Source organism: Perognathus longimembris, chromosome 4, assembly GCF_023159225.1.
Source record: "Perognathus longimembris pacificus isolate PPM17 chromosome 4, ASM2315922v1, whole genome shotgun sequence".
Lineage (NCBI taxonomy): Eukaryota > Metazoa > Chordata > Mammalia > Rodentia > Heteromyidae > Perognathus > Perognathus longimembris.
Window position 1 is genome coordinate 25450518 of NC_063164.1, and position 26388 is coordinate 25476905.

General features: G+C 45.4%; 1 protein-coding gene across 4 annotated transcripts in view; it reads right to left on the reverse strand.

Moving 5' to 3' along the window:
- Nrp2 (neuropilin 2) overlaps positions 1-26388 on the reverse strand; it is a 125538-nt gene that overhangs the window by 39294 nt on the left and 59856 nt on the right. For all 4 annotated transcript variants that reach the window (XM_048344898.1, XM_048344897.1, XM_048344899.1 and 1 more), the window contains exons 8-13: positions 23654-23798; positions 20851-21200; positions 18833-18977; positions 14519-14635; positions 11589-11729; positions 266-528 (exon numbers count right to left, since the gene is read on the reverse strand). In XM_048344898.1, coding sequence (XP_048200855.1) covers positions 266-528; positions 11589-11729; positions 14519-14635; positions 18833-18977; positions 20851-21200; positions 23654-23798 — 1161 coding nt within the window. The remainder of the gene's footprint in view (positions 1-265; positions 529-11588; positions 11730-14518; positions 14636-18832; positions 18978-20850; positions 21201-23653; positions 23799-26388) is intronic.

Sequence of the window (26388 nt, forward strand, 5' to 3'; positions counted from 1 at the left end):
AGAAACATTTGTTGGAGAAGATTTCAGCAATATAAAAGGCAATAGGAGGAACAAAGAACCAAGTCTGGGTGTAGAGATAGGCACATTCTGAATAACAAATAAGAGTGTCATTTAGTTGCCATGGCGACAGGAGGAACACAATGAAAACAGCAGAGCTTAACCACCATCCCCTAATGATGAATGGGCATGGCCCTTTGAAATACCGCAATACAGGATCACAGTGCAGGCCCTGGATCTCCCCACCCATTTCCCTTCACCACCCCACCTGGTACTCCATGTCGTAGCTGGGTAGGATGATGCGCCCATGCTTCCACTCGCCATCCTGGTCCTCTCTGATAACCCAGAGGAGCTTGCTCTCCTGGCTGGCTTCCCGCACCACCTGCAGCGCCACCCCATGGCCACCTGTGGCTTGGTACTGGAATTCCATGCACACGGGGCTCCGCGGCAGGTGCACAGGTGGGCTGATGAGCCTCCCATACTGGCCCTCTCGACGGCCATCACTCTGCAGCCTCAGAAAGTTCTTCTCATCTAGGGGAGACAAACCCAAACACAAGCTCTTAGGAAATGCTTGGGAAAGACACCCACGTGCAGTTGGGGCCCTTCCAGTAGAATACTGGGAATGCAATTTGGGTTTATTATTCTTTTAATTTATTCATGTCAATGTTCTCCAGGCCATGTCCCTTTCTGAAGATCCCCTCAGATACTTGATTCAAATGCATATTCTTTTCAAGCCCTTTCTGCAGTCTCTTAAGTCACACTGGTCCCTCCTTCTATCTCTTATGTATAAAGCACCTGGGAAGGTCAGCCTTAAGACTTAGCTGGTTGTATATGGGCTTGTTCTGTCTCCTTAGCCTCTAAAAGACCAGATCCCTTGTCTAATCATCACCAGTTTACCCGAAGGGCTAATACAGTCCAATGAATGAATGACAAGGGAATGGTTTTCAGGGGGTGTGGTGGCTGCTGGGTTGGCGGGTGAGTGTGGCCAGGTGGTGTATGCTTTGAGCTTCTCTTGTCTTGGTTGGGCAATGTCCAAATGGAAGACATTTAAAACCTTCTGCCTCTGCCAGAGCTGTTGGATGACGCCTGGGCTCTGGTGACTGCGACTCAGGCAGAACAGGAGGTGGTGGCCAAGCTGGGTGATTCAGGGATCTAATATTCCATTGCCTTCCCTGGACTTGGGCTTTCTTAAGCAATCAGGCACATGCCCATCCAGTGTTAAAGATACAGTCATAAAGGCTATGTTTAGCAGAGAATCTACAAATTCTCAGAAATTAAGGGTTCATCAGTCTAAATGCCTCAAGAATAAGCCTTTGAAGCAAATTGGTTTCCAATCTCTTAGGAACTTAGGTGGATACAGTTGGCAGATAGAGTGTCTTCAACTGCAGCTAGTTCAACGGCACTCGAGACATGTGTATAGACAGCAAGGTGCATCTAAGGAGGAATGTCACTGCTGGCTTTGGGCCTTCAGACATGGGGGCAAGTTGTGCCAAATGCAAGAGAGCAGGGCCATGGTTCCACTACATACCCAGCATGGAATGTGGGCTTGTCAGATACCTCAGGGTCATGTTAATACGATGCCATGCTACTCTGAGCTATCTATGCACAGAACTTTCTTTTGCAATAGTGTCTGTGCACATCCTGAGCTTGTTGGGGAAGGCAGGCTAGGACTCTTGACTGAGAGGTAGAGTCAACACCCGTCTTCCAGGATGACTGGTTTGCCTGGTTAATCCTGTGTGTGTCACCTTTTTGAGCTTGGGATAGACTCCCACTAGTGGCCCAGTAAAACAGTTCTTCCCTCCTCAACCCCTTTTCTATAATCAGAAACACTAAGATGATAGCTTGAAACTGCTCTCCTTTGGATCAAATTAGATGGGTTTAGGATACATATAGATCATTTCAGATTATGAATTCTGCACCACCCAGACTCAAGTCTGCCTATACACCCCACAATATCTGAACTGTCATGGGCCTAAGTCAGCCCTGATAATGAAGAAGCAGCTATCTGTCTTCAAAGAGACTTTTTAATGATGGGGGGTCTGCTGAGGGCAGAGAGATGGATACCACAACTAAACAATGATCTTCTAAACCTATGCTTTCCTTATCAGATCTTATTACTAACCACTACTAATGATAATAATTACAGCTCATATTTGCATAATGCTGTATAGGTTACAAAGCACATTGGCATGCACTATTTCATTTCCTTCTAAGACTTACTAATCTTTCTCAGAGAGGTTAAAGTGACATGGTCAAAGTAGTTTCCTACTTTGCTTTAATGATAAAGCCCAGACTCCACTGAAGGCTCTTTTGTTTTTCCTTCTTACCTTTTTTGCAGTTTTATTTCAGCTGCCTATAAATGTCTCATCCCCAAACCTTGCAATCAATCATACTTTGTTTGAGGCAAAGTGGATTCCCCATTGGACATGTGGCTGCCTTTTCTCCTGTTACCTATAATTCCTCACACCCGCACTCATATCTCCACCTATCCCATCTTTACTGCCAGCTCTTCTAACCATTCTGGCATACACAACATTAACCCAATTTTCTCTCATGCACTCTAGCATCAACTGTACCCATTCATTTTTATCTTTTTTTTTTCCAATAAAGGATTCGGGGGCCATGTTCTGTGGATTACAGCACTATCTAGCGCTGTAATGTGTTTCATGTCTATTTTTCTTGTCACCCCAAAGTTCAAGGTACTGGTCTTATGTCTATAAGGCTTAATGTTGCTCCTTCCTCCTTTCCCCAGGCAGTGCCATGTATATGGCACTACCGAAGGTAACTTTCTTCCCATGAATGTGTGAATGATAAACACATGGATAAAGAGTGTGATGAGGCTATGCAGTAGAAATAAAGACAGAGGGAGAGTCAGCTAGCCTTTGCAAACTTCTCACATTCATATCATCCTGATCTAATCCCCTCCATTCTCCTGAGCCAACAGCTCCTTTCAAAGGTGACATGAGCTAATAGTAACAAGGTGACCCGTGGAGGCACCCAGGTGACAAGCATACCAGCGAGAAACTTCCAAATGTTCCTACACTCTGGGTAACTTCTAAGCCCTTTCCGTTTCCATCACATCTATAAAAGAAACCAGATTTCAGAGAGTTATTATTCAGCCTTCTTCCTTCACAGTTTCACAAATAAGACCCACTTGCTGCTTGAAAATTGCTTGGCAGAAATACTGTCACTTGTGTAAATTTGCATTCATAAACGGCAGGGGAATCACGGCATAATAGTTAGAAGTGGCTAAGTAACATATGTTGGGTGGGGGGGGGGGAGCAGGTTAACTGGATTTTATCTGGGGGAACTCTATTCACCCATTCTGTCACTAACACATCAGACACACAACCAGGCCAAGGGCTCTGGAGGTGGGGTGGGGGGCTCTCCTTAACCCTCTCCCTCTCCTTTCATTTCTTCCCTCCCCCCCCTCACAGTAGGACAATAATCACTATGCATGATTTAAAGGGCTGTAGCAAGACCGGGGAGTTAATGCTAGTGGCGTGCTAAGCGCCAGCAGCTGAAGGATCATAATTCAGTGCTGACATCTGAGCTAATCCACTAGTTTGCAGAATCTCCAGACAAGCAGGCCTCTGGATTTCACTTAGTTAAATCATTTGTGCCCCACTTGTCTGTTAAGTGCTATGAGCTCCAGGGAAGAAAGATGATATGTAAATTTAAGGAATTAGCAGTCGACATCCGTCACAGGGACACTGAGCTGCAAACTGTCCCTGCCTGTCACCGAAAGAGGTCTGAGTAGAACCAGGGACATCATGAAGGAATGACTTAGGCCAGGAAATGTGTAAGTAAAGGGAGCGGGGAATAAAAACCAGGAGGAAGAGAAGACACAGACTGCTTGTCTACATGAGCAGTGTTGGGCTGGAGGCTCTGGTTTCCTTATCTTTTGTAATCTTCCCACACAATTAGTTTTATTTTCTTTATTATTATTTTTTTTTAGGAACAAGAGGAATCTAGAGCTTAGAAGATTGAAGTAACCTGTTCAAGGCCACTGCTAGAGAGGGATGGAAATAGGACTTGAACTCGGATGTGACTCTGCAAACTTGCCAGGGTGCAGTGTCTCACCTGGCATGGAACCCAAGCCTAAGCCTTACTAACTTTGTACAGCCATAAACTTTTCATCTGTAAAATGGATATAACAACAGTATGATTGCATAGGGCTGTGGGGAGGAGTGGATTCAAACCAACTATGCAAAAGTGCTTTGCATAGTAACAGCGACACAGTGAAAGCTCAAGAAAATGTGTTGCTGTCGCTCTACCCAGTGCCTCCCATGCTCACCTTTGTTTCATTGGGAACGAAAAATATAGACAGACTACTAATAACCTTGGACTCACAGTATGGTTTGGCCTGAGGAGGTAACACAGCGCTCTCTGGAGTAAGAAAGTTCCCCTCAGCTGCCCTTATGCCAGAAAAACAGGTTCGTTGTCCATCCTGCACTGCTCATCATGTGTGTTGTGTCAGTGTACAAAAGATGACATAGACCTCCATCAAGACTGGCACCTCAAGCCGGGCACCGCTGGCTCACACCTGTAATCCTAGCCACTCAAGAGGCTGAGAGCCGAAGATCAAGGTTCAAGGCCAGCCCAGGCAGAGAAGTTCACGAGACTCTTATTTTTGATCAATTAATTGTCAAAAAGTCAGAAGAGGAAGTGTGGCTAAAATGGTAGAGTGCAAGCCTTGAGTGAAAAAGCCAAGTAAAAGCCCAAAGCCCCGAGTTGAAGCTGAATACTGGCATGAAAGAAAGAGAGAAAGGAAGGAAGGAAGGGAGGAGGGGGGGGTGGGATGGAGGGATGGAGGGAGGGAGAATGAGGCCTTTAGGGGTCATCTGGAACAGAGCAACCCTGCCCCTCCCAAAGGAAGCATGCCCAAATATCCCCAAGAACACCATCCAATTGTCTGGAGATGGAGCCTCCACAGGCCACATCCGCAATGAGTTGTATAGGTCGCAACCCTAACTGTCAAGAAGTTCTTCGGTCCAGGTTTAAACCTTCCTTCTGTCATTTGGACGCATTTCTTCTTTCTCTCCCTGATGGAATGTGGCCAGTTTCTGTCCTCTAACTTAAAAACATTTTCACTCATAAAGAATTGAGACATCTACTCTGTAATTCAGTTTGATAATAAAAAATATATATTTTTTTTTTAAAAATTGAGACATCTAGTCTGTGCTTCCCCAGGAAACAAAGCCTCCTCGTCCCTTGCAATGTCCCCTTTCCAAGGTTTTGACTCTAGGGCTGGGTCTCCATTGACACCTATTTGAGTTCTTTCAAATCATGACATTCATACATAGATGCTGAGATTAAACACATGTTGCAAGCCCAGTTTGTCCTGGAATATCCCAATTCATGGCACATCACTGCCAAATAGCAAGGGAGCTCTAAGCATATGGTGGCTGTTGAGTATCTGACAGAGAAAAGGGTTAGAATGGCAGGAGGGACACATGGACTACTGTACTGATTTCCTTGGACGTAGAGGAAAAGCACTTTGGATTGTCAACTGACTAAAAAGGCAGCCCTGCCTCCTAGGGGCTGCCTTCTTGTTCTTGTAACTGATGGCTGTGAGGTCAGCAATGGATAGTTTCCAGTGAAAAGACAATGGAAAGGAAATATGTCGAGCTGCTGAAATAGAATGAAGAAATAATGTCCCTGAGATATAATCCCTCTCCTCCTGGACCTGACATATTTGGGAGGCATTTTGCTTGGGTCCTTGACTCAAAACATCTGTGGTTGCCAACAACGCAGAGCAAACAACCACACGGGAAGGAACAACAGGGGTTCAAAAGGGCAGAGAGGAAGTGCAGAGGACAGCGTGGCTGAGGCCTTTCAACCTGCTGCTGTCTCTACAGAGGGTCTCTTGATAGTTCACCTGGCGATTTATGGTTCCATCTGGCTTCAGCGGCTTTAAGGGTCCAATGAGCACGTGACTGCTGTTTGGCCCAATTGAATTGCCACGGATTCAATTGTGTCTATACCTCACCAACCCTGAAATAAATCACCAGCTTCATCCTTTTGGCTATTACAAAGCCAAACACGCCATCTGTCCAACAAATACATCTCCTGGCTAGCATGTTGCCCTCCTACTAGAACAACCATCTGAAAGAATATTTAGGACAGCAGGAGATGTAGTCTCTTAGTATAGGTCATACTTAAACCATGAGTCAGCCCCTCAGCTGGCTTCCCAAGGTCAGTCTGTCTCCACTAAGGCCCTCAAATTAACAGCCAGTTAAGGAAAACATGGGTTTGAGATGAATTCAGCAGGATGTTTTCAAGGTTTACAAAAGAACATTCTGCAGACACGTAAGGTTTCAAGCCTAGTCTTTGTATGAGTCTACATAGAGCTGGTGTTTGGTATGTCAGCTTTCACACTAAGTTCTGCCATGGAGACAGTCTTGTTGGCATTGGGTCTTTCTGTTGTCAATCCACACTCTGATGGGGAACACAGCCAATCAGACTTCTAGAGAAATGGGCAACAGCTTCTTTCTACTGTTGTCTTTGCTACAAAGCCAGAGATATTTTCTTCCCTCAGTTAAATAAAGGTCTCCATCCTATCCCTTTCTAGTTGATGTTATTCCTTCAACATTGGCTTTTTTTTTTTTTTTTTTTTTTTTAGCAAAGCCATTCCTGGCCTCTCATTATCTATTATAGCTGGCCTCCTACGATGTTTCCAGCCTTGTATTTTCAATCATGATGTTCCAGGCAAACCACAGCAATGTCTTTCTAACGGCAATTCAATCTAATGTCAACCCAGCATCTACACTGTTCCTAGTTGATCTTCTGAGTTCAGAGTTTTGTTAGCTTTTTTTTTAAAAAAAAATTACAGTTACTATTAGCTTTTGACTATTAGTCAAAAGTCAAGCCTACCATAAGTAACTTTATTCATCAGTTATTTCCTTCGACTTTGCCCATAACATCTATGAACCATACCCATCTATACTTAATCTGCTCCTATGCAGAGACACTGAGAATCACAACTTTAACCTTCTACTTTAATGTGGCTTATCTCTGACCCAATTTTCATCAAAACAGCCCCACTGAGAAGTTAAAAAATCTGCAACTTAAATTTGAAGGAATAGCTACCATTTGAAAAATCTGAATGCTAAGTTCTTGACTTAATCCACTTGAATTAATTTTTAAACCCAGAGTAGAAGTACCATTCTGTTAATTCTCCATATAAATGGAGCAAAGGTCCTTTCATGGTAGTATTCTATTCCAAGTGGCCTTACTTATATCCTTTCTATAATTTGAAGTTATTGACATGAAGTAACACTGTGATCAAACTTGATTACATTGGTTAACCTTATCAAGGGCTAATATACATATTTAGGAACACCATATACATGAGGATTATCAAGCTGACCTAGCACAGTACTATTTAACTCTAGGTATGTCTAATTCTTAACAATAATGACATTGATGACAGCAATACTACTACTACTACTTAGTGTTTTTTTTCTCAAGGTGTGTGTGTGTGTGTGTGTGTGTGTGTGTGTGTGTGTGTGTGTGTATTGGTCCTGGGGCTTGAATTCAGGGCTTGGGTACTGTCCCTGAGCTTCTGTACTCAAGGCTAGTGTCACAGCTCCACTTCTAACTTTTGGTCGTTAACTGGAGATAAGAGTCTCATGGACTTTCCTGCTAGAGCTGGCTTTGAATTGTGATGCTCAGATCTCAGCCTCCTAAGTAGCTAGGATTACAAGTGTGAGTGACTGGTATTCTTTTTGATTAACTAGACATAGATCTTACACCACTGTGTTACCTGCTTACTTTATGATAGTTGGCTAGTGAGGTAGAATGACACACAAAGCTAACAATACTAACACTTCTAGCAAGAGTTCATTCCCTATTTACCTGAATCTTGGTTTACATCAAACCAAGGAATGAAAATATCATTAAGGGATCCACGATTGCTTTCATGTTAATGTACAAATATGTTATAGTGGTACTGTTCAATTCTCTATTGGCAATGACCAATACAGTGTGACTACTGCTCTCATAAAATGTGGCTGGTACAACAGAAAAATTGAAGCATTAGCTGTATTAATTTTAATTAATTAAAATTAAATTTTAAACAGCTGCGTGTGGCTTGGACTCCAATATGGAACACTGCAACTCTGAATGCCTGGGCCAAGCCAATCCTCTTGTTCCTTAAAGATGTGACTCTGATTTTCCTCAAAACCACCTATGATCAAAGAAGCTGAGCTTGTAGGTAGAAAACATGCCAGCTCTATGAAGGGCAACACTTTAGCTGTCATTGTAGGTACAGGAAAAAGTCTTCTTGGAGAACAGGGGCAGGATGCTCTGCCACCAGCAGGGGTCAGTGGGTTTGGAACCCAGGGCCTAGGCTTGGTATGAGCACACTCCAGGCAGCTCAGCCACAAGCGAATGGCTAAAAAAAAGACATTCCAAATGACTTGAAAGACTATCTTGAAAAACAAAAACAGTGGAATAAAACCAGTGGGTGTCTCGTCAGCCTCAAGCAACTATTACCACTAGCCAAAAGAACAGAACTAATTGCTGACTTAAAAGGAGAAGGAAAAGCGGGTGGGAAGGAGGGGGAAAGACAACATGAGAAAACAACTAAATCAGAAAATATCTAAGGAATGTCAGTAGTTTCCATAGACACTTCTCATCGAATGGCTTGTGCATGAGATTTCAACATGGCTATTTCCTCTCTTCTTTCTACCCTTCCTTTCATCCCTCATTCCCTCTCCTTGGATGGAGACATCTCCTCTCTGAAATTTAATTACTTCTGTTTACCTATCTAATAAAGGGATAAAGCACTTGGCACACTTCTCTCCAAGAGGAGAATGGGCTCCTTTTTGTGGCTTAGCAAAGCATGGGTGACGCGGTGGCTTTCAGGTTTGACTCCATGGCGCCAGCCACTCTGAACCCATTAGCATTTGCCCTGCCCCTAACCATACACAGCTGTGTCCTTTCTCCCAAATGCTCCCCCCCAGGGCCCCCATTCTTTTTTTTTTTTTTTAAAGAAGAAAGGACCACCATGGACAAAAAAAAAAAAGTGTTTTCTCTCTGCCTAAAAGCCTGCTTTTGAGTTTTGTAAGCAGAGGGAAGTGGGAAATAGAGAAAATCGGTTTGGAACTCATAAGAGGAGGGTAGAGAGAAGAGCTCTAAGAACAATATTATGATTTCATGTCCCAGAAGCAGGTTACAAGTGCCACTTTTCCAAACCTCAGGGATTTCTCTAAAAGAAAAAAATAATTGTTTTCCTTCTTAATATCTTAAGGGAGAAACGACATTACATCTAGCAGTTCCTTATGGCCTTAATTTTCTCTGTCCCCATCCATTCAGCCAAAGGTTGGAATTGTGCCTGCTTTGTGAAGCCAGCTCTGAGAAGCCCTCCCAAACCACAGGGTGTAATGAATCAACTAGAATAAGGACAAAAACTAGAATTTCCAACCAGTAAGAGGGTCAACAAATGGGGCATTCAGGTGAGGGTTGTGATTGGATCAGGAGGGGGTGGAAGAAAGGGAAAGATAAAAGGCAGAACAGGCTAGGGCCAAAGGGAGGTGACTGAAGCTCTTCCAGAAGGGCTGCTTTCAAACTAGTGGCCTCCAAGTCTGGGCAGGGCTGGCCTCAGACACTTAGAGAAAAATCTGCTTAAAGGAGTGTAAGAGAGAGGGCCAGAAGTATCTGCAAATGGATACTGACTAAGATCTGATACTACAGAGCCCATGTGTACAACAGCCCATGGTTCAGAATGGCAGGGCCAGGCTGCACCTTACCATCCACTTCATGAGCTTACATGGGCAAGAGCCATGCATAAAGATTGCACTCCTCCACAAATATGGGGTGTATACACAGACACGACACCCCACTAACCAGCCCAACATTCAAATAAAGGATGGGGGTTGGGAAAAACCACCAATTAATTGGAAGATGTCTCAAAGGAGAGGAAATGAAATGAAAAAAAAAACCCAGGCTGGGTTATAAAAACAAGTATTTTTTCTCCAATGTGCAGGAGGCTCATTATATTAATTAAACGTTATTGCAGTGAATGAGAAGGGGAGGGTGATTCAGGCTGGGATTGGGGTAAACGTTCTCTCCTGTGCCTGAGGCAGTGGCAATCCTCAGATACTAATCTCTCTTAGTGGCCACTCAAATGCTGAAGAGATAAACACTTGAAATATGAAAATGTTTTTCTTCAGAGCAGACACTGTGACCCTCTGGGGGAGCCAACTGTGGGATATGGCAGAAGGCCCTGTTAGGAGATGGACTACAAGTGTTCTAGTGCCAGTCCCATTGCCATGCCCTGGGGACAGGAGACACGGCTAGCCCCTTGGAGTGACTGGCAATGGAGTAGATCTGAGGGAGTAGCACTAGATGATCCCACCACATTAATATTTTAGCCTTTTTCCATTGTATGCTGACAACATTTGGTATATTAAATACCCACAATTAACCTTTGCCTCTCAAATGTCTATGGGGTGTTAAGATCCACACTGAAGGTATAGCAAAATGGAAAGCACATTGGACCAATGCATTCCTGCTTTGTGAGAGCTGCCTGTTATATTTTCTGAGATTTTGCAAGCTAGTTAAATACAACCATTACCAAAAGTTAAATTACATAGTTTCATACAAAAAAGAGAAAGGTCATAAATACCCCCAAACTCAACATTGTCAAATTATTTTAATAGATTTCACTAGTATCTCTGCTCTCGAGGTTATTTAGATCCATTATATCTATACAATGGAAAAACTCAGTCATTGTTTCTCTCAACTCTACCTCGAATGATGTGTTTGGTGGCTCAACCTGAAATATGTCAAGAGTGTTTACACTACTGAAAGTGACATATGTTACAAAGCATGTTTGGGTTTTATTTTCTTCCCCAATCCTTGGAAGTGTTCTGTTACACATTTACCAGAAGGCTACTGTTAAGGCATGTGACTGTGGAGATGGTAAACAATTCTTAGTTCTATGTTTAGAAGGTCTAAAGGCCAACCATCTCTATAAGCAGGGCCTGGACTGTCTTCAGAGATCTGGTTCTTTGAAAACCAAAGGGTAGGCATAACAATATTTCAAGGACTGGCAGAAAGATTCTTTGAGGCCAAGTGCCAGACTACTCTGCTAGACACAGCACGGGTATCACGTGCAAGGGCATGGCAACATTTCAATCCTTTGATTTGACTGGCTCCTGGAGCCAATCAGAAGTGTGCATCAGAGTCAGTGAACCACATTAGGAATAATCTCCAGTTTAAAGGTGACAAAAAAGCTCAATGACTGTGGCAGCCAGGGACAAGGGGACTGACTCTGATGGACTCCTGTCATCTCCTAGGATCTCAAATTGCTTCTTTTTGCTTTCTCTTTGTTTTATCTTGTCCCTATCCCTCCCCGCTTCTGTCTCTTTCTCTCTCTGTGTCTCCCTCATAGATTATAGGCTATGCTGTAGTCACAGGAAGGGACTGGAAACCACCAACCAGCTAGAATGTGGTGGTTTGTTGGCCCAGACCAAAGAATTTCTCTGCAGTGGGAGGTGACAAAGTTTCCAAGGGAGCTGGAGCTGGAAACTGAGGAGCAGTCTTGCCTTTCATCTGATGTCATGCCCCCTCAGCCGGCTTACCTGGGAATGTCCGGTCATTGGGGCTGGTGCTGCTGGCCCAGGTGCTCAGGAGCCACTTGGCACGATCATACATCCAACCACAGGGCTCCTCAGGGAAATCAAAGTTGCAGTTGAATCCTGAAGGGAGCTGCAAATCCTTGTCTACAAGGAGGAGAGAAAAAAGAAATAACCCAAAAGAAAGGCAAATGAAATGGGTCTACAGAAAAGCAACAGTGGTGTTATTTAAATGGCTGGCAAGGCCCAAGTGGAGAGTGCAGAAAGAAGTGGCTCCTTTGCTTATTCATTTAACTCATCTTGGCGATTGCTGGCTTTTGGGTCAGGCTTTGGTCTCATCCTTCCCAGGCATGAAAGCCAAGTCTGCCAGTGGTTTCCATAGTAAGCAATTATAAATGAGGCCACCAAATGGCTTCAGGCTCTAATCAGCTTCTGCTGTCTACCTCAGAGAGCAGACAAATGTGAAAATTGCTGTTCCCTAAATGCCAGAGAAGAATGTCTCCCCAGTGCCTCGGTGGAAGGCTGGCTCCCAAAAAGGGATCATCTCATCTCCTGCCAGCCTGGCTCTCAGAAGTGATAGAGCAGCCCATTAGCATGAGGAGAGGCTGAAATGCCTGGGAGGGTCTGGCCAGTGAAAGGAGAGTGACCTCAAACATGAGGCCAGCTTGTTTACTCCTCTTCTCATCTCTCCATGCTACACCTCTAATTTCAGAAGCCCTAGGTGGCGTGGCACCTCTTGGTGGGCCATTTGACACGGTAGTAAAAGGAAGAGGCAAGACCAGAAGGCTCCCAAGCCAAGTGCTCACCAAGATGAAAAGTATATTTACACTGTACTGAGAGTCCCTGAAGGCTGGGATCTCAGGGGAAGCAAAGAATGTTTTCCCCACAGAAACCAAACAAGTGACCACACAATGGTTCCTTCTTGTCTGCTTTGGAAGTTTACCTGCCTGGGTCCAAAGACTGATCTAAGAGAGTTTCTTTGGGGTTCTCCATCCAGACCCCAAAATTTAATATGAGCCAGTACCAAATACGTGATTAAGTGGAGGTGGTGTGTTGGCGGGAAAGAGAGGACATGGGAACTCAAATTTGGATATTTGCCTACTGTGGCTCCAGAGAAAAGTACTGGGGAACGCTGGTAGCAGGGAGGAAGTGGGGTCTTTGGCCTTCTCACTTCCCTTCCCAGGTTCCCAGAGAGGAATTTCCGAAAGGAAGGCTCAGAATTGCAGGTGAGGACGTCTAAAGGGAACAGCGGACTGGTAGAAACAAATTGCTCACTGTGGGAAGGAAGGGAGGGTTGGGCTGCTGTCTAGGTGGACAGGACACTGCTGACCTTAGCAGCAGGAGACAGATTGCCAGCAGACCCTGTTTGTGTCTCCTCCTTCCCAAGAGAGAATATTTAATGTTTGCCCACCCTTGGCCAAAGTCAGCTCAAGTGGAGCAGAAACACATGGAATCTATTATGGAAGCATCAACCTGTGGCTTGGAAAAGCCAGCCCTTAGCCCTCACCATCCCCTTCTCTCAACAATTTCTGAATGTCTATTTTTCCATTCGAAAATATAGAGTAATTCAATATTCCATAATTCATCTCCAATGTTTACATGCATACTGTATCTCAGGAACCCAAATCCACACATACAAAAGAATCTTTTACAAAAAAAAAAGTGGGGGAAGGGAAGGAGGGACTATCAGAGAAACCTCAAATCAAACAAACCACTAGAAATGGTTAAATTATATTAAAAATAAACTTCTGAAATCTCACAGCAGAACCCTTAAATTTTCCTTTGAATTGTTATTTAGATAGAACCCCTACCTCCCTGCCCCTCATCCCAGCAAGTTAACTCTGTGAATCTAATGCTGTATGTATTAACTTCCTATGTGTTCCATTCAAGGCTCTTAAACTGTCTTAAGCATGACCTAGAAGATTCTCCACGTCTACTTCTCTTTATGAACAATTACAAGTTCATGAAAATGTCAGGATTCTGTGTTCAACCAACCCTGACCAATAGTGTTCCCCACCCACACGCTATGCAAACGCACATTCCCCAAAGCACATGCATTAAATTATCATGCCGCAGCCACACAACTTCAGCATTTATTTTTGGCTGTTCTCCCATACAGCATCCATGCAGTTCCATTCATACTGCAAATGGCTTCGTGCGCAGGTTTGACAGATCTCACCAAAGCCCTACATTGTCATGTCCGCCTCAAGACTCTTCTCCAATCTTCCCTCATTTCGTTTAATGAACAGTTAATAATCATCAGTAAGAACAGCTAATAATAATCAATCAGTAGTTTACTGTAAACGGAGGCCATCAAGCTTAAAATTCCAGCCAAAAATGCCAGTTGTTCCAGAATTTGTGGCTTATCAGGAATGACCGACTAGTTAGTGGCCTGAACCATATGATTTAAAATGTGACTTACTCTTGGGCTCTGCCAGTTACTGTTTTTATCTAACTTGGATGTTGCCTAGAAGATAAAATGAGGACTACAAATTTTCCAAGTGAAGAGATAATCCAAAAATGAGGATTTCCTATGTTTTGAAGAGTTGGTGGAGAGTGCTTTTTCCTATTTTTGCCTGTGTCCTCAACCTGCTCTCAAGCATATAAGATGCAATATATTGACTTGAAGAATCATTTCTTTCACCCTTTCTTAAATCAGGCATGCCGAGGGCTCCACCCTGAGACTTCATCTCAGCAAATGACAAGTAGGTTCTCGCTTGTGGGGCTGCACTGGTTGTTACAGTATCTGAATACTTCTAAATTGGTGGTAAAGTAGACACTGTCCCATCCTCTGAGTATTTTTACCTCTCTAATGTTTTTTTTGAAATACCCCTAGGCCAGGGGACCTCAAGTCCTTGTCCAGCCAGAGACCAGCCCTGACTCTGGCAGAATCACACCCATACCATCTCAGATACAATACCCACCCCGATCCTTACCATCTTCAAAGCTGCAGTTCTCTCCACACTCTGTGGCTTCCTCGTCAATGGGATATGGGGTGGTGGTCTCTTCACTCTTTACAGTGGGTCCCAGCGTCTCTACTGTTGGCTTGGAGTCTAGAAAAGGAAAGCATGAGGAAAGAATGCTGTAGCAGCCTGGGCTGCAACCCAGCAAAGGGAAGATGCTCTAAATAAATTTTCCTCTCCCATGGTGGTCTTGTGAAAAGGAAAACAAAGATGCTCACATGTGCCAAAGCCCTGAAGTCACCTCTGAGGTGAATGAAAACCATGTAGAGCTGCAGAAGCAGCTATGATGGAAACATAAGCACAACCTCGTGCTCTAAACTCCACAGTAGAGGCCCCCAGGGCAGCAGGAAAGCACTAGAGGTAAGAATGGAGGTGACCAATGCTGACCCCAACAAGGGCTGAACCACATCCAGCTATTCTGCTGAAGACAGGAGTGAGGTACACACACACACACACACACACACACACACACACACACACACACACACACACACACACACACCTGGGCACACACGAATAAGGCTACCAAAACTAGTTTGGAAACATTTTCATGTTGAGTGAATGAGGTGAGCCCCATTCTGTACAAAATGTACCTGTCTGCCCCTCCTCCTTGTGTGTCTAGGGCAGACTTCCTTGATGGCTCCTGTTTCCTGCAGAGAGAGACTCGCTCTTTACCCCTGACATCTCTTTACTCCCAAGAGAACTTTTTGGAAACTGGGCTAACCCTACAAAACATTCTGAGCTCAGGACCCACCTACAAGAGACTCACAACAAGCACTGCACCCCAAGGTGTAAGTATGGGAAGAGAGACCCCAGAAATTTGTGAGCGTGTTTGCTCCAAATGGCATGGAGGGGAAGGTGGGTTTAAATGGACTCAGACCTGGTGAAAGTAATTTCAGGTTGTGGTGTGGCAAATTCAAGTGCTTTCTGGGTCCAGACAGTGGCTGTCAGTGATGGAAGCAGACAGAGGTGGGAGGTGGGTGGACAGGGAGATGGGGAGGGGGGGGGATGGGGAGGAAGCAAAGCCTGGTGGACCAGGAGGCGGCAGGGATCTCCCATGCCTGGTTGAAGGGAGGCACCACGACTGGCTCCAGCAGTCTGACGCCTGGAGAGGAGGTGGCCCAGGCTGGCTAGCTCTCCTAAAATGCAACCCTCTCACCTAAGCAGCCAAAAATCCCTACGTAAATCTCCAGGCACATAAATGTTGGCAGTTTATCCCAGATGTTATAATAAGGAATGAGCCATAAAACCCGGTGAGGCCAAACCTGGCTGCAGGCAGTCAGTTTTGATGGGGGGTGGGGGGTGGGGAGGGGAGCGGTTCTGTAGGTGATTCACTCATCCATTCATTTGCTTATTTATTTGCTCATACCAGTCACTCATTCAGTAACCATCCGGAGAATGAACAACGGGGCTGAGTCAAGCGCTAGGTGGGGTGGGAAGGATTCTGGAAATGGGTGCTCCATTGGTGTTGTGGATGTCTGCACCCCAGAATTGCTCTCCATCAAGAAGCCCCTAAGCCATCAGTGCATTGTTCCCATTTCTCAGCACATTCCTTGCTTCTATTGCATGTGATTAGGCGCCTTTGTCAGACACCCTTCAGGATACCATTTAATAAAGCCAGGAGCTGAAGGAAATTGCTAAATACGCTGAATGGCTTTTTCACGGTCGACTTCCTACCTTTCTGCTATTAAATACTACACACATCACCTTTCATAGTTCCCTTTACCACGTCTGCTGCTCGCACAACGTAAATAGCAAATAACCTCAGAGCATCCTAGTTTGTAAGTTCAAATTTGTCTCTGGGTCAGAAGTATCTCCAACTCAATTGTAAAGCAAACTCCAGGCGGCAAGACATAATCATTAGAGACACAAACAAACTAATGTACAGGTGAAGTGGCCCTGTCAAATGACTTAGTGGCAGCAGTTCCATTCAGTTCTTTAGTTTTTCTGCTTTTTTTTTTCCCCAAGGAAGAATGAAAAAGTGAACCCAGGGTGAGTCGCAGAAATAGATGGAAATTCCAAAAGGAAAAAAAAAGTCACCATTTCTGAAAGTTTTGGGATGAGTCAGCTGGTTGGTAGGTGAAAGGACACGGGGGTCTGGCAGGGGACAGAGGGCAGTGTGTGTAGCTGAAAGTGAAAACAGCGCTGGCCTCTCTGCCCACTGTTTGCACTGGGCACTGCAAGGTAACTACCCATCAAACAGCAGCCTCCCCACTAAATTAAAACCAGATGTCAGACTTCAAAGGCAAGGAGGCTGGGCAGAGGGTAGCACGCCTCCACTCTGATCTTCTGAGGGCCATGAGAGCTTTGAAAGGGGAAACCTGTTGCTTACCATCCACAGCACAATTTGGGACAGGACAGGGTCAGAGTGGAGAGGGGACAGGGCGGGGGGGGGGGGAGAGGAGGTTAGAGGTCATTAGCAACTGCCCAGCTGGTCATAAAGCAGGACTAGGCTGGGAGAGGCATAGTCCAGAGGGACAGAGGACTGCAGAGAAGAGAGGTATGAGTTGGTCCCCAGGTAGCTCCATGACCGCAGGGAAAGTAGCTTCTTTCTCTCTCTGGGGCTCAGTGTCTCTGCCTATGAAGGAAGAGTTGATTTCACTCTGTGATTTGTTTTTGTTTTCAAACCTCACACATCATCAATAGGTTGTGAAATGAATTTAATGGGTCAGGCGTAGCATTGAAAAAAATCTGAGCTGTAATATTTCAGAGTGTACTTCTATCGTACGATGAGCACTGTTTGGGGCACCTTTTCTTTCCATTACATTTACTAATCACAGGTTTGCTAGGTGCCGCCAGGCAGTAATCTAAGCATTTCACATTCATCATCCTAGGTGCAACACTACTATCACCCCAATTTTCCTGTTCAGAGACATAGTCACTTGCTCAAGGTTATGCGGACAGCAATGACTGAGGCAGGACTTGAATTTGGCAGTCTGTCTCTGGAATCCAAGCCCTTGACCACATACTATACCCCACATGAGCACTTGTATGGGTGCATTTCCTCAGTGAATAGAGTTGTGAAAGATGTTTATTTTAATTGGGGATAGTGGTCAAATACATTTGGAAGCCACAGGCCTGAACACTTCTGGGTCCCCTACAATATGAATTCAAGTCTTTGGAGGCTGTCGATGAAGCCAGCTTGTGTGGGAGACAGGACCACAGCACCTGTGAGATGGCAGGTGACACATTTAGCAGGCAGCAGGGAACTTGGCATTGCCCTTATGTAAGGGGGAAGCGAATCTTCCTGCTAGGATGTATTCATTGGGACTGTCTTCAGTTCAAAGGTGAGGGAGGCTAACCCCTGTTAGCCACCCAGTTCCTAGCCCACATGCCTCAATGGAGCTCTTCTGTGCACTTGCAGCCACACACAGGCAACACTTTTCTCCCTAGGAGCCAAATACACTTCTCTGACATGCCCTTATTAATCCTTCACGCTATCCTGCTGGGTGAGCTGGTGACAGGTACAGTGCAGACAGGAAAATGGGAATACCTGGGGCCCTGGTGGGGAGGGGTGGGACAGCTCAGCCTACTGGCTGCTCCTACTGGCACTGGGTTGGGCTTAGAGCCCAGGGTGGCTCCTTGAAGCTCATTTTGGCAGCCAGTGACAGCTCTGAAGAGAGAGCAGGGCTGGTGCCTAGAGAAGAGGGTGAGGTCTGACTCAGAAGGGCAGGGCCCTCCCTTGGAAAACAAGGGGGAGTGGGGGAGGATGAGCTCCAGGCCCCACGCTCACAGGGAAAATAAGAAGCACTACCCCAGGCCAGTGCCACCTGGTGGGGCAGGAATAAGCAAGACTCTGGCTGTCTACTGGGAAGAACTCCAGCTCCCATCCGCTCCCCTACAACAGGATCCCTCCCGTGCAAATAAATGCCTTTTACAGATGTAGCTTCCAAACGAAAATGCAGTCTCTAGGCCACAACATCTGGAGGCCAGATTCAGACATAAATCGATTACTTTATTATCATGAGGGCTTTTTTTTCCCCTTCCCTAAATCAATAGCCACAGCCTGCTGGCCTGAAGAGTGGAGGTCTAATTGAATTTGGGTGGGTAGTATGTTGGTTATGATTTGTGTTCGAGAGGCCTGGGTTGAAGAACTAAAACAATCCTTTAAACAGGAGAAAGCACATCCTTTTGAGAAACTGTCCTGAGTTCAGAAGGGGCTTTAAGAACATGGAAGGAGCAAGGTGACAGGTCTTCCCCAGCACCGGCTGGCCTTTCCCCCTCTCTGGACATCCTGGGCTCTCTTCAGATCAGGTGGGTGAGACCTGGAGAGGAAAACATCCTTACCTGTCCAGTCACAGCCTAGCACCTCCAGCCGCATCCCAATGCCTGCTGGTGACCACCTTTCTGGGTATACCCGCACGTACTGCGCAGGGACGGGGTCGAACCTTCGGATGTCCGGGGTATCATAGTGCATGTTCCCTTCAAACAGCTGTAGGGAGACAGGTAGTTGCTCAGCCCTTCTCTTAAGAGGACCCCTCCCCACCTGCCTTGTCCCTACCTCCCTTACCTCGAACCCAGAGGAAGCTTCTTGGATAATTCAGGACAACTTTCTTTTCAGACTAAGGCCTTTACTTATCTGGAAGGTCATTAGGGACCCAGAAATAGGGAAATTAGGAAGCAAAAAAAATGACAGTTTTCAAGTTATATCTTTTATCTTGGACTTGATACTGAAGACTAAGAAAAATGTGTCTCTAAATATATGTTAAGCTGGAGCTTAAACATGGTTACAGAGAAGGGAAGGAAATGTTGGCTATCTTGAGCCTTCTCAATTCCTTGGTTTTATTGAAAAAGAAATAACTTCTTTTCCGAAAGTTTAGCCTTCAAATGCCCCTGGATGGGTTGGGGATATGGCTCAATTGGTAGGATACTTGTCTGGTATGAGCCAGGCCCTGGGGCTGATCCCCAGCACTACCACAACCCCTCCCCCCCCAAAAAAAAGGTAACAGTGGATGGACAGTTTCTAATTCATTGAAAAGCCCGAAGGGAAAATGACCACTCCCTTCTTTAGGCTCAAGACACTGTCCTCTGGTCACACATTGGTTCCTGAGAAACATTCCTAAGCCTTCGTTGACTAGAAGCAATCCTATTGACAGAAACATCACCCAGATCCCCAATGCATAAAACTGATGACTGTAGCATGCCTTTATTGATGTCAGGTGGGGACCCAGCCCAGCACCACCTTGGAGCAAGTCACCTAGGGCAAGGGCCGGCATTTGGGTGGTAGGGACTGTGGTGGCATATCTGTAGGGGGAGCCTTGATCCACAGCTCCAACGGAGAGAAGTACTGACTTGGAATGGCAGGCTTTACTCGGATCTAGAGAGCCCCCTTTCCTCAGAAGAGCCAGGGTGAGCTCTCCCTGGGGAAGCATGAGGGTCTAATGTCTGCTGTATGTACTGAAAGTTCTGATGATCAAGTTGGGAGTCTTCTCAAGCCTCAGAAGTTCATAGTTAAGTGTTTAGTCAACACGGCCAAACCTCCAACTCAGGCCTATTCTCTGCATTGGGAATGGAAACACTTGCTTAGTATGGGTGGCAGACACAGGTAGGCAACAACTCTTGCCTTTACAGATACCCTGCTCTTCTAAGGACAACAGAAGGTCATTTCAAAATAAGGACTGGAAAGCCTGGCCCTCCCCCATGAGATGAGTATGAAGGATGCCAGGGCTGGATGTCCTTTCCCTTTCTCAGGATTCATTGACCCCTGCAATGGAGACCAGCCTTCGCCTTGCTGATGGCAGGATCTGAGCTGAGCTATACCAGTCTGAACTTTTGGCCTAGAATAAATGTTGTTTGCTTCTTTCCAACTTCAGCAGAAGAGGTGGGAAAGATCTGAGCAGTCACGACTCCAAGAACACAAAGGAGCACAGCAACGTTCAAGAAAAGTTATTTTTGGAAGTGAACCTCCTGTCTAACCACATCCTCTCACGATGTCTGGCCAATTTCAAGGAAACATTATCTGAAAGAGGTGTGAAGGGTGTTCAACCTTAGTATAAACAGGCTGTGCTGAGTCGTGGTTATTTATCTTTTTGTAATCAGACTTATGGTTTCTGAATCGTGGCTCAGCCCACAGTAAGCTCAACCCTCAGTAAGATGACGAAGAGTCAGGTTTTATCATCTCTAAAATGGGGGTAGCAAAGCACCAGCCTTGCAGACTGGCTGTGGAGACTAAAGACCCAGCCTGGTACAAAGAGTACTTACTGAAGATGGCTGTTAGATGGGAAATCAAGACCTACAACTCCCTGTGCCCCACTTAGCATCCCTGTCTGGTACAACATTACAGAGTCCTCCAAAAAACTACCAACCTTTGGCTGCTGGGTCCTGGGATCCTGGATGTATTCCCAGTCCTTGCCGTTTAGGCTGTAGGAGACTTTGAATTTGCGCACAAACGCTCTGGCTTCCACCGCCGTGATGCTGTCCCCCCCACGAGCTCCCTGGATGATGACGCCTTTTACTGTCTTGGGTGCTCCCAGGTCTACTTGAAGCCATTCCTCACCAGCCTGGGCCTGGGGAATCCGAGGGAACCAGCCGGAGCGGCTGCTGATCAGGCGAGCAGCACTGGGGCTCCAGAGGTACTCACGGGTGGAGGAGGCAGAGATCTGGGAATCAGGGATGAGGCCTGAAAGCATGCCCAGCATGTTGGAACAGGGGGCGTCTGCAGAGAAGGAAGGAGAATACAAGAAGTCATGGTTGACCTCTACTAACTGCAGAGTCCATTAGCAGGGAGCTGCAAAAGGAGCCAACTAGCAAATGCTTTAGATCAGCACTGAGCTTTTGCCATCCGAGGTCATATACACAGGTGGCAGAGAGCCTGAACTAGGAGCCAGACTGCCTGGGTTTCATACTCATTCTGTCAACTACTAGCTGGATGGACAAATTACTTAATTGTCCCATGGCTCCATTTACCCAGGTCTAAAAGGGAACTAAGAGCAGCATCTGCGTCATGGAGGTTGTGAGAATGCTATTAGACCGTCTCTAGTAGCCCTTACAACAGTGCCTGTCTAAGTATCAATGCCCACTGCCCCTTTGATGAGAACACAAGGAAGCTCACCTACACCTTGAATGATCTCCTGGGTGATCATTTAGCCTGCTAGATGGGAACCTTCCTGGGATTCACCCTTTCCTTCTGCATGTGCTATCACAACTCTCTATTGCCTTGGGTCCTTTCCCCAAGCTATCCTACCACCTCAAATGCGCTTCCTCTCAGTCTTCACCAGAATAATCTTAACTTACCTTAAGGCATAGAGGTTACATCTCCTCCTTTCAATCCACAGTCACTCCTCAGAATACCCTTTTCTTCCCCTCTGCTACTCACCTTTGGCTTAGAATAATGAGTGTTTGTATTTGCTTAATATTGATCTTGCCTCTAGTCTGAAAGGTCCATGATATTACAGACTCTTCTGTTGACTTCTCTGTCCCCGAGCCCAGTGTGGTGCCTTTTACAAACAATCTTCATAGAGTGAAGGAGTGAGGGGGAAATTCATAAATCATGTTACCATACAGTGTAGGGTCTAACAGCAAATGTACATTTGCTTGCAAACTGAGTTGTAGATAAAATGATCCTCCAGTTTTTCTTCCTTCTTAAATTCATTGGTTTTTGCTTTCAGTCTTCTAAGAAACGATCCTTACTTAACTAGATCTTTGCTAACTAGCCTGTTGTTATCCTGGAAAAGCAACATGGAAGGGGCAGTCCCGTACTCAGGAACAGGTTCAATCGAAGAGACTGATCTTTGTATACAGGTGAAAAAATGCAGACAACTTGTACTGAGAGAATGTGAGTGCAGGCCCTGCTTCTGCCATCTCCTAGCTGGGTGATTTGGGTCAAGCTGTTGCCTCTGTTGAGGCTCTGTTTCTAAATGAGCCTTTTCCCTCACTCACCTCAGAAGGATGTTAGGATGAGTAGGCAAAATAATATATATGAAAGAGACATGAAGGTGCAGAGACTACAAAGCAAGGTGCTTGAACTAGGAGCCACACACAGGGTCATACCATGGAGTAGTTCTAGTTGGGGCTGAAGTCACTAGGGGGCAGGCAGGTGAGTGAATATACACTGAAGACCCTTCCAGGTCAAAGAAGCAACCTGTCTACAAGATGGGCAGAATCTACAAGATGAAGGGGCCACCCTGCCCAGCAGAGGCACAGAGGCACCACTGTACCAGGTTCCCAAAGGTATCCTGGCTGCCACTCTGGTCCTCTCCCGATGGTTTCAGCCCACATGGGCATACAGACGGGTATATATCTTCATTTCTCTGTTGTTCCTCTTGCCATTGAGCTAGCTGTCATCACCAACAGGCATACTTTTCCTCCATGCTTTGCCAGGTAATTCCTGCCTGACTTCCTCCTCAAGGAAGTCCTTCTTGAACCTTGTTGACCATAAGTCCCTGTTTCCAGAATTATCATAATTTTGATTTTACATTTGTTTGTGGGCTTCCTATTAATTTGTCTACCCACCATGTCCTACGCTCTGCCCACATAGGCCCACAAGAAAGAGATTCTCTGACAACACACTGTGCATAGCCCTCAGGCCCCACATGGGGCAGCAGAGAGTGCTGTTGGTGAGAGCTGAGAATCAGAACCTTTCTCTACTGGTAGGTGATCTAGCTCTTTTGCTTAAGAAAAATATACTGGATGGCTGAGTGCCAATGGCTCAGGCCTGTAATCCTACCTACTCAGGAGGCTGAGATCTGAGGATTGTGGTTCAAAGCCAGCCTCGGCAGGAAAGTGTGTGAGAGACTTGGAAGGCAGCTATGCTCACCACTATGCTACCAATGCTGAGAGACTCTTATCTCCAGCTAACTACCAAAAAGCCAGAAGTGGAACTGTGGCTCAAGTGGTAGAGCGGTAACCTTGATGGGAAAAAAATCTCAGGGGCAACTCCCAGGCCAGGAGTTCAATCCCCACAACTGGGAAAAAACACACAAAAAAGTGTGTGTGTGTGTGTGTGTGTGTGTGTGTGTGTGTGTATACATATACAAACACACATATAAATTGAATGAGCAAATGAAAAGATTAGGTCTTCTAGGGCTTGAATTCTTGAGCTAATACTTTTGGGAAGTTCACGCAGTGCAGGCATGTAGATTCTAAAGAGGGAGAGGAACCCCACTTTACCTGTGACCCGGCAGCCAAAAAGCTCCAGCCGGAGGGCAATGCCTGAGTGCCAGGTCTGCGGGCGGATCCTGATGAACCTTGTCAGCAGTGGGGTGTGGAGTTTGTTCAGAACCACTTCCGTAGCGTCATTGTTAGCTTGAAAGACCTGCAACATAAGATTCAAAACCACGTTACTGGAACCTGTTTGTAGTGTTGGTACTTGAGCAATTGTTGCAAGGGTAGGAAATTTCTCTTGAGGTTTATCTTCTTCAAAGCTAAAAATAATCAGTGTGTTTGTTGTTTAGGGCTTTCTTTTAGAAACATCATGGAAAAAATTATTTTTTTTACACTGTTCCAACTTGAAAACAATAAATGGTCTTTACAAAAATGTTTAGAGGAAAAGAACATTTTGCCTCTGGCCGGAGAGGAAAGAGCCGTAAAAAGAAAAACAATTTCAGAAGCTAAGAAAGAAAGGACTACATAGAATTACCATTGAAAAGGAAGTAGGCATGCCAATTTGAGGAGCGGGGTAGCAGAGTTATACTCTAGCTTGAACTTGACATTCTCTCCACCTCATGTTGTCTGCATATTGGGATATTTAAAATAGATTTTATACTTATAAAGTGTTCTATGACTTTTTTTCTTAGTTACTGAAGATGGCTTCTCATTCCATGAGCAAGTGTTCAGAGAATGGGCGCCATCTTCCTCCAATGCACCCATTGTCAGCCAATGCTTTTGTGGTGCTCTCTGATCTTTGTTGTAAGGTCAGGGTTACAGACAGTTCCTTAGAGTCCTGCTCTGTCTTCCTTTCCCAATGGTCCCCACCCTGTAATGAAATCCATCCCTATCCCCAGCTGACCAATACATCCCTTATGGGAAGAAAGGCTTTTTGGAATAGCTTCTGATCAACATGGTAGGCACAAGCTCTGGCATACCAGATGGCCTAAATCAATAACTGCCATATGGGCCTTATGGAGGTTTTTTTTTTTTGCGTGTGTGTATGTGAAATCTTCATTAACAAAAGTAATTGGACTAAGTAAATGTGAGTTTCTCTTGGTTCCCCTGGATAAGTCATGGCCATCTCTATAACAGTCAAGACACCCTGAAAATGTATTCATGGCCAACTGTTCCCCCAACCAGTGCTTTGTCCTGCTTAGGGAAACTAGATGCTCTAGTTCCTAATACCTAGGACATGTCAAGTGTTTGAAGCACTAACATGGCTAGGAAAAGAGGATGAGAAAGCTGGTATTTGAATACCTTTAAGCCAGACACTGTCTAAATATAAGTATGTGCAAAGTACTCTAAGAGGTATTATTTCCATTTTGTTGATGAGGAAACTGAGGCTCAAAAGTGCTTGTTTTGATCTACAGATTTTCTACCTGTGATTTGCTAGGCTGACTCATCTATTTTGACTGATTTACAGCATTTATGCCGAGAGTTGGCCTCACAAAGTCTTCCACCCTGGGCTCGAATCAGTGGTTGAATGGAAGCAAAGTGTCTGTCCAGTGATGTGATCCCAGTACGTGTTTGTAATCCCACCACTGAATGGCTTTGGGTAACAGGAAAGAACAGCATTCTAACTCCACCATTTAGCAACCTTGAACTCTCTATATTTCCCATTTGCTAAGCTTATGGGTGGGGGAGTACAGAGTAAGAAATATCATACTTTTGCAATGAAATGAAAGGAAGTGAGTTGCTCAAGACAAAGAAGGAAACAAAAGTTTATCAGTCCACTGTTACTTAAGGCAATGTTTCTACTGATAAGCCCAACAAGACTGAGGGACTCCTACCCAACTCCTTGCTCTAGAGAAAGTGAGAGAAGAAGGAGAAATCCAAGAAAATGGATGGACAGAGAGCTAATGCCAAACACCCAGGAGAAGGCCTATGCAGAGAGATCCTGACTCTCTGAGCTTCTCTGAGAGGGATGACCACAAGAAGAGGGAACAGGGCCCAGCACAAAAAACCCTGATGTCACTATTCCTATTTCTCGCTTCCTTCATGTTGATAAAGGGCTCCACAGAGGAAAAGGCTGGAGGAACAGAATCCAAGGAAAAGAGATGAATCAGTTCTTCTAGAATCCAGCAGGAGACAGAGGCTTTTTGTTTGTTTTGTTTTGTTTTGGCAAGAAAGAAGCAAATGAAGTACTTGGCTGATTTCAGAAGGGTACTGTGAGCAGCGGGGCCGGCTCTGGACACTCCCCAAGGGTGGTAACGGTGACTGCGTGACTGCGTGTGTGGCCACCACCATCAGGAGCTGCTAAGGAGTTTGGGCCATGGGGGAAAAAAAAAGCTTTGTTTGTCCTATGAATACATAATTGGAGAACTGAGTGGATTTGAACTTGTACACAGCTGCTAATTTACAGCAACACACCCTGCTGGCACCACTTAGAAACACAGCGTGTCTTACATGTTTTTAATATCCAGTTTTATTTTATCTGACCCTCTCATTTCTCAGCCCTGGCAGACAACCCCTTTCTTCTGCTCCCTCAGTTAAGAAAATGGTTGCAGAGCTGGACTGTCTTTGGGAGAGCAGTTTGGCTGTGAGTGTGACTGTATGTGAGTATGGGCGTGCACACGCTCAAGTGTACCTACTAGGGGGAGGCTAGCATTTCTGGATGCCTGTGGTTACAGGCGTTGGGGAAGCCCTTCCATCTCTGCTGACAGTAGGATCATCAGGAAGGGAGACAAGCACAAGCCAATTTTCCCTAGACCATCTGTGTGCAGCTCAGATGGAACTTTATTCTGTCATTCCATTTG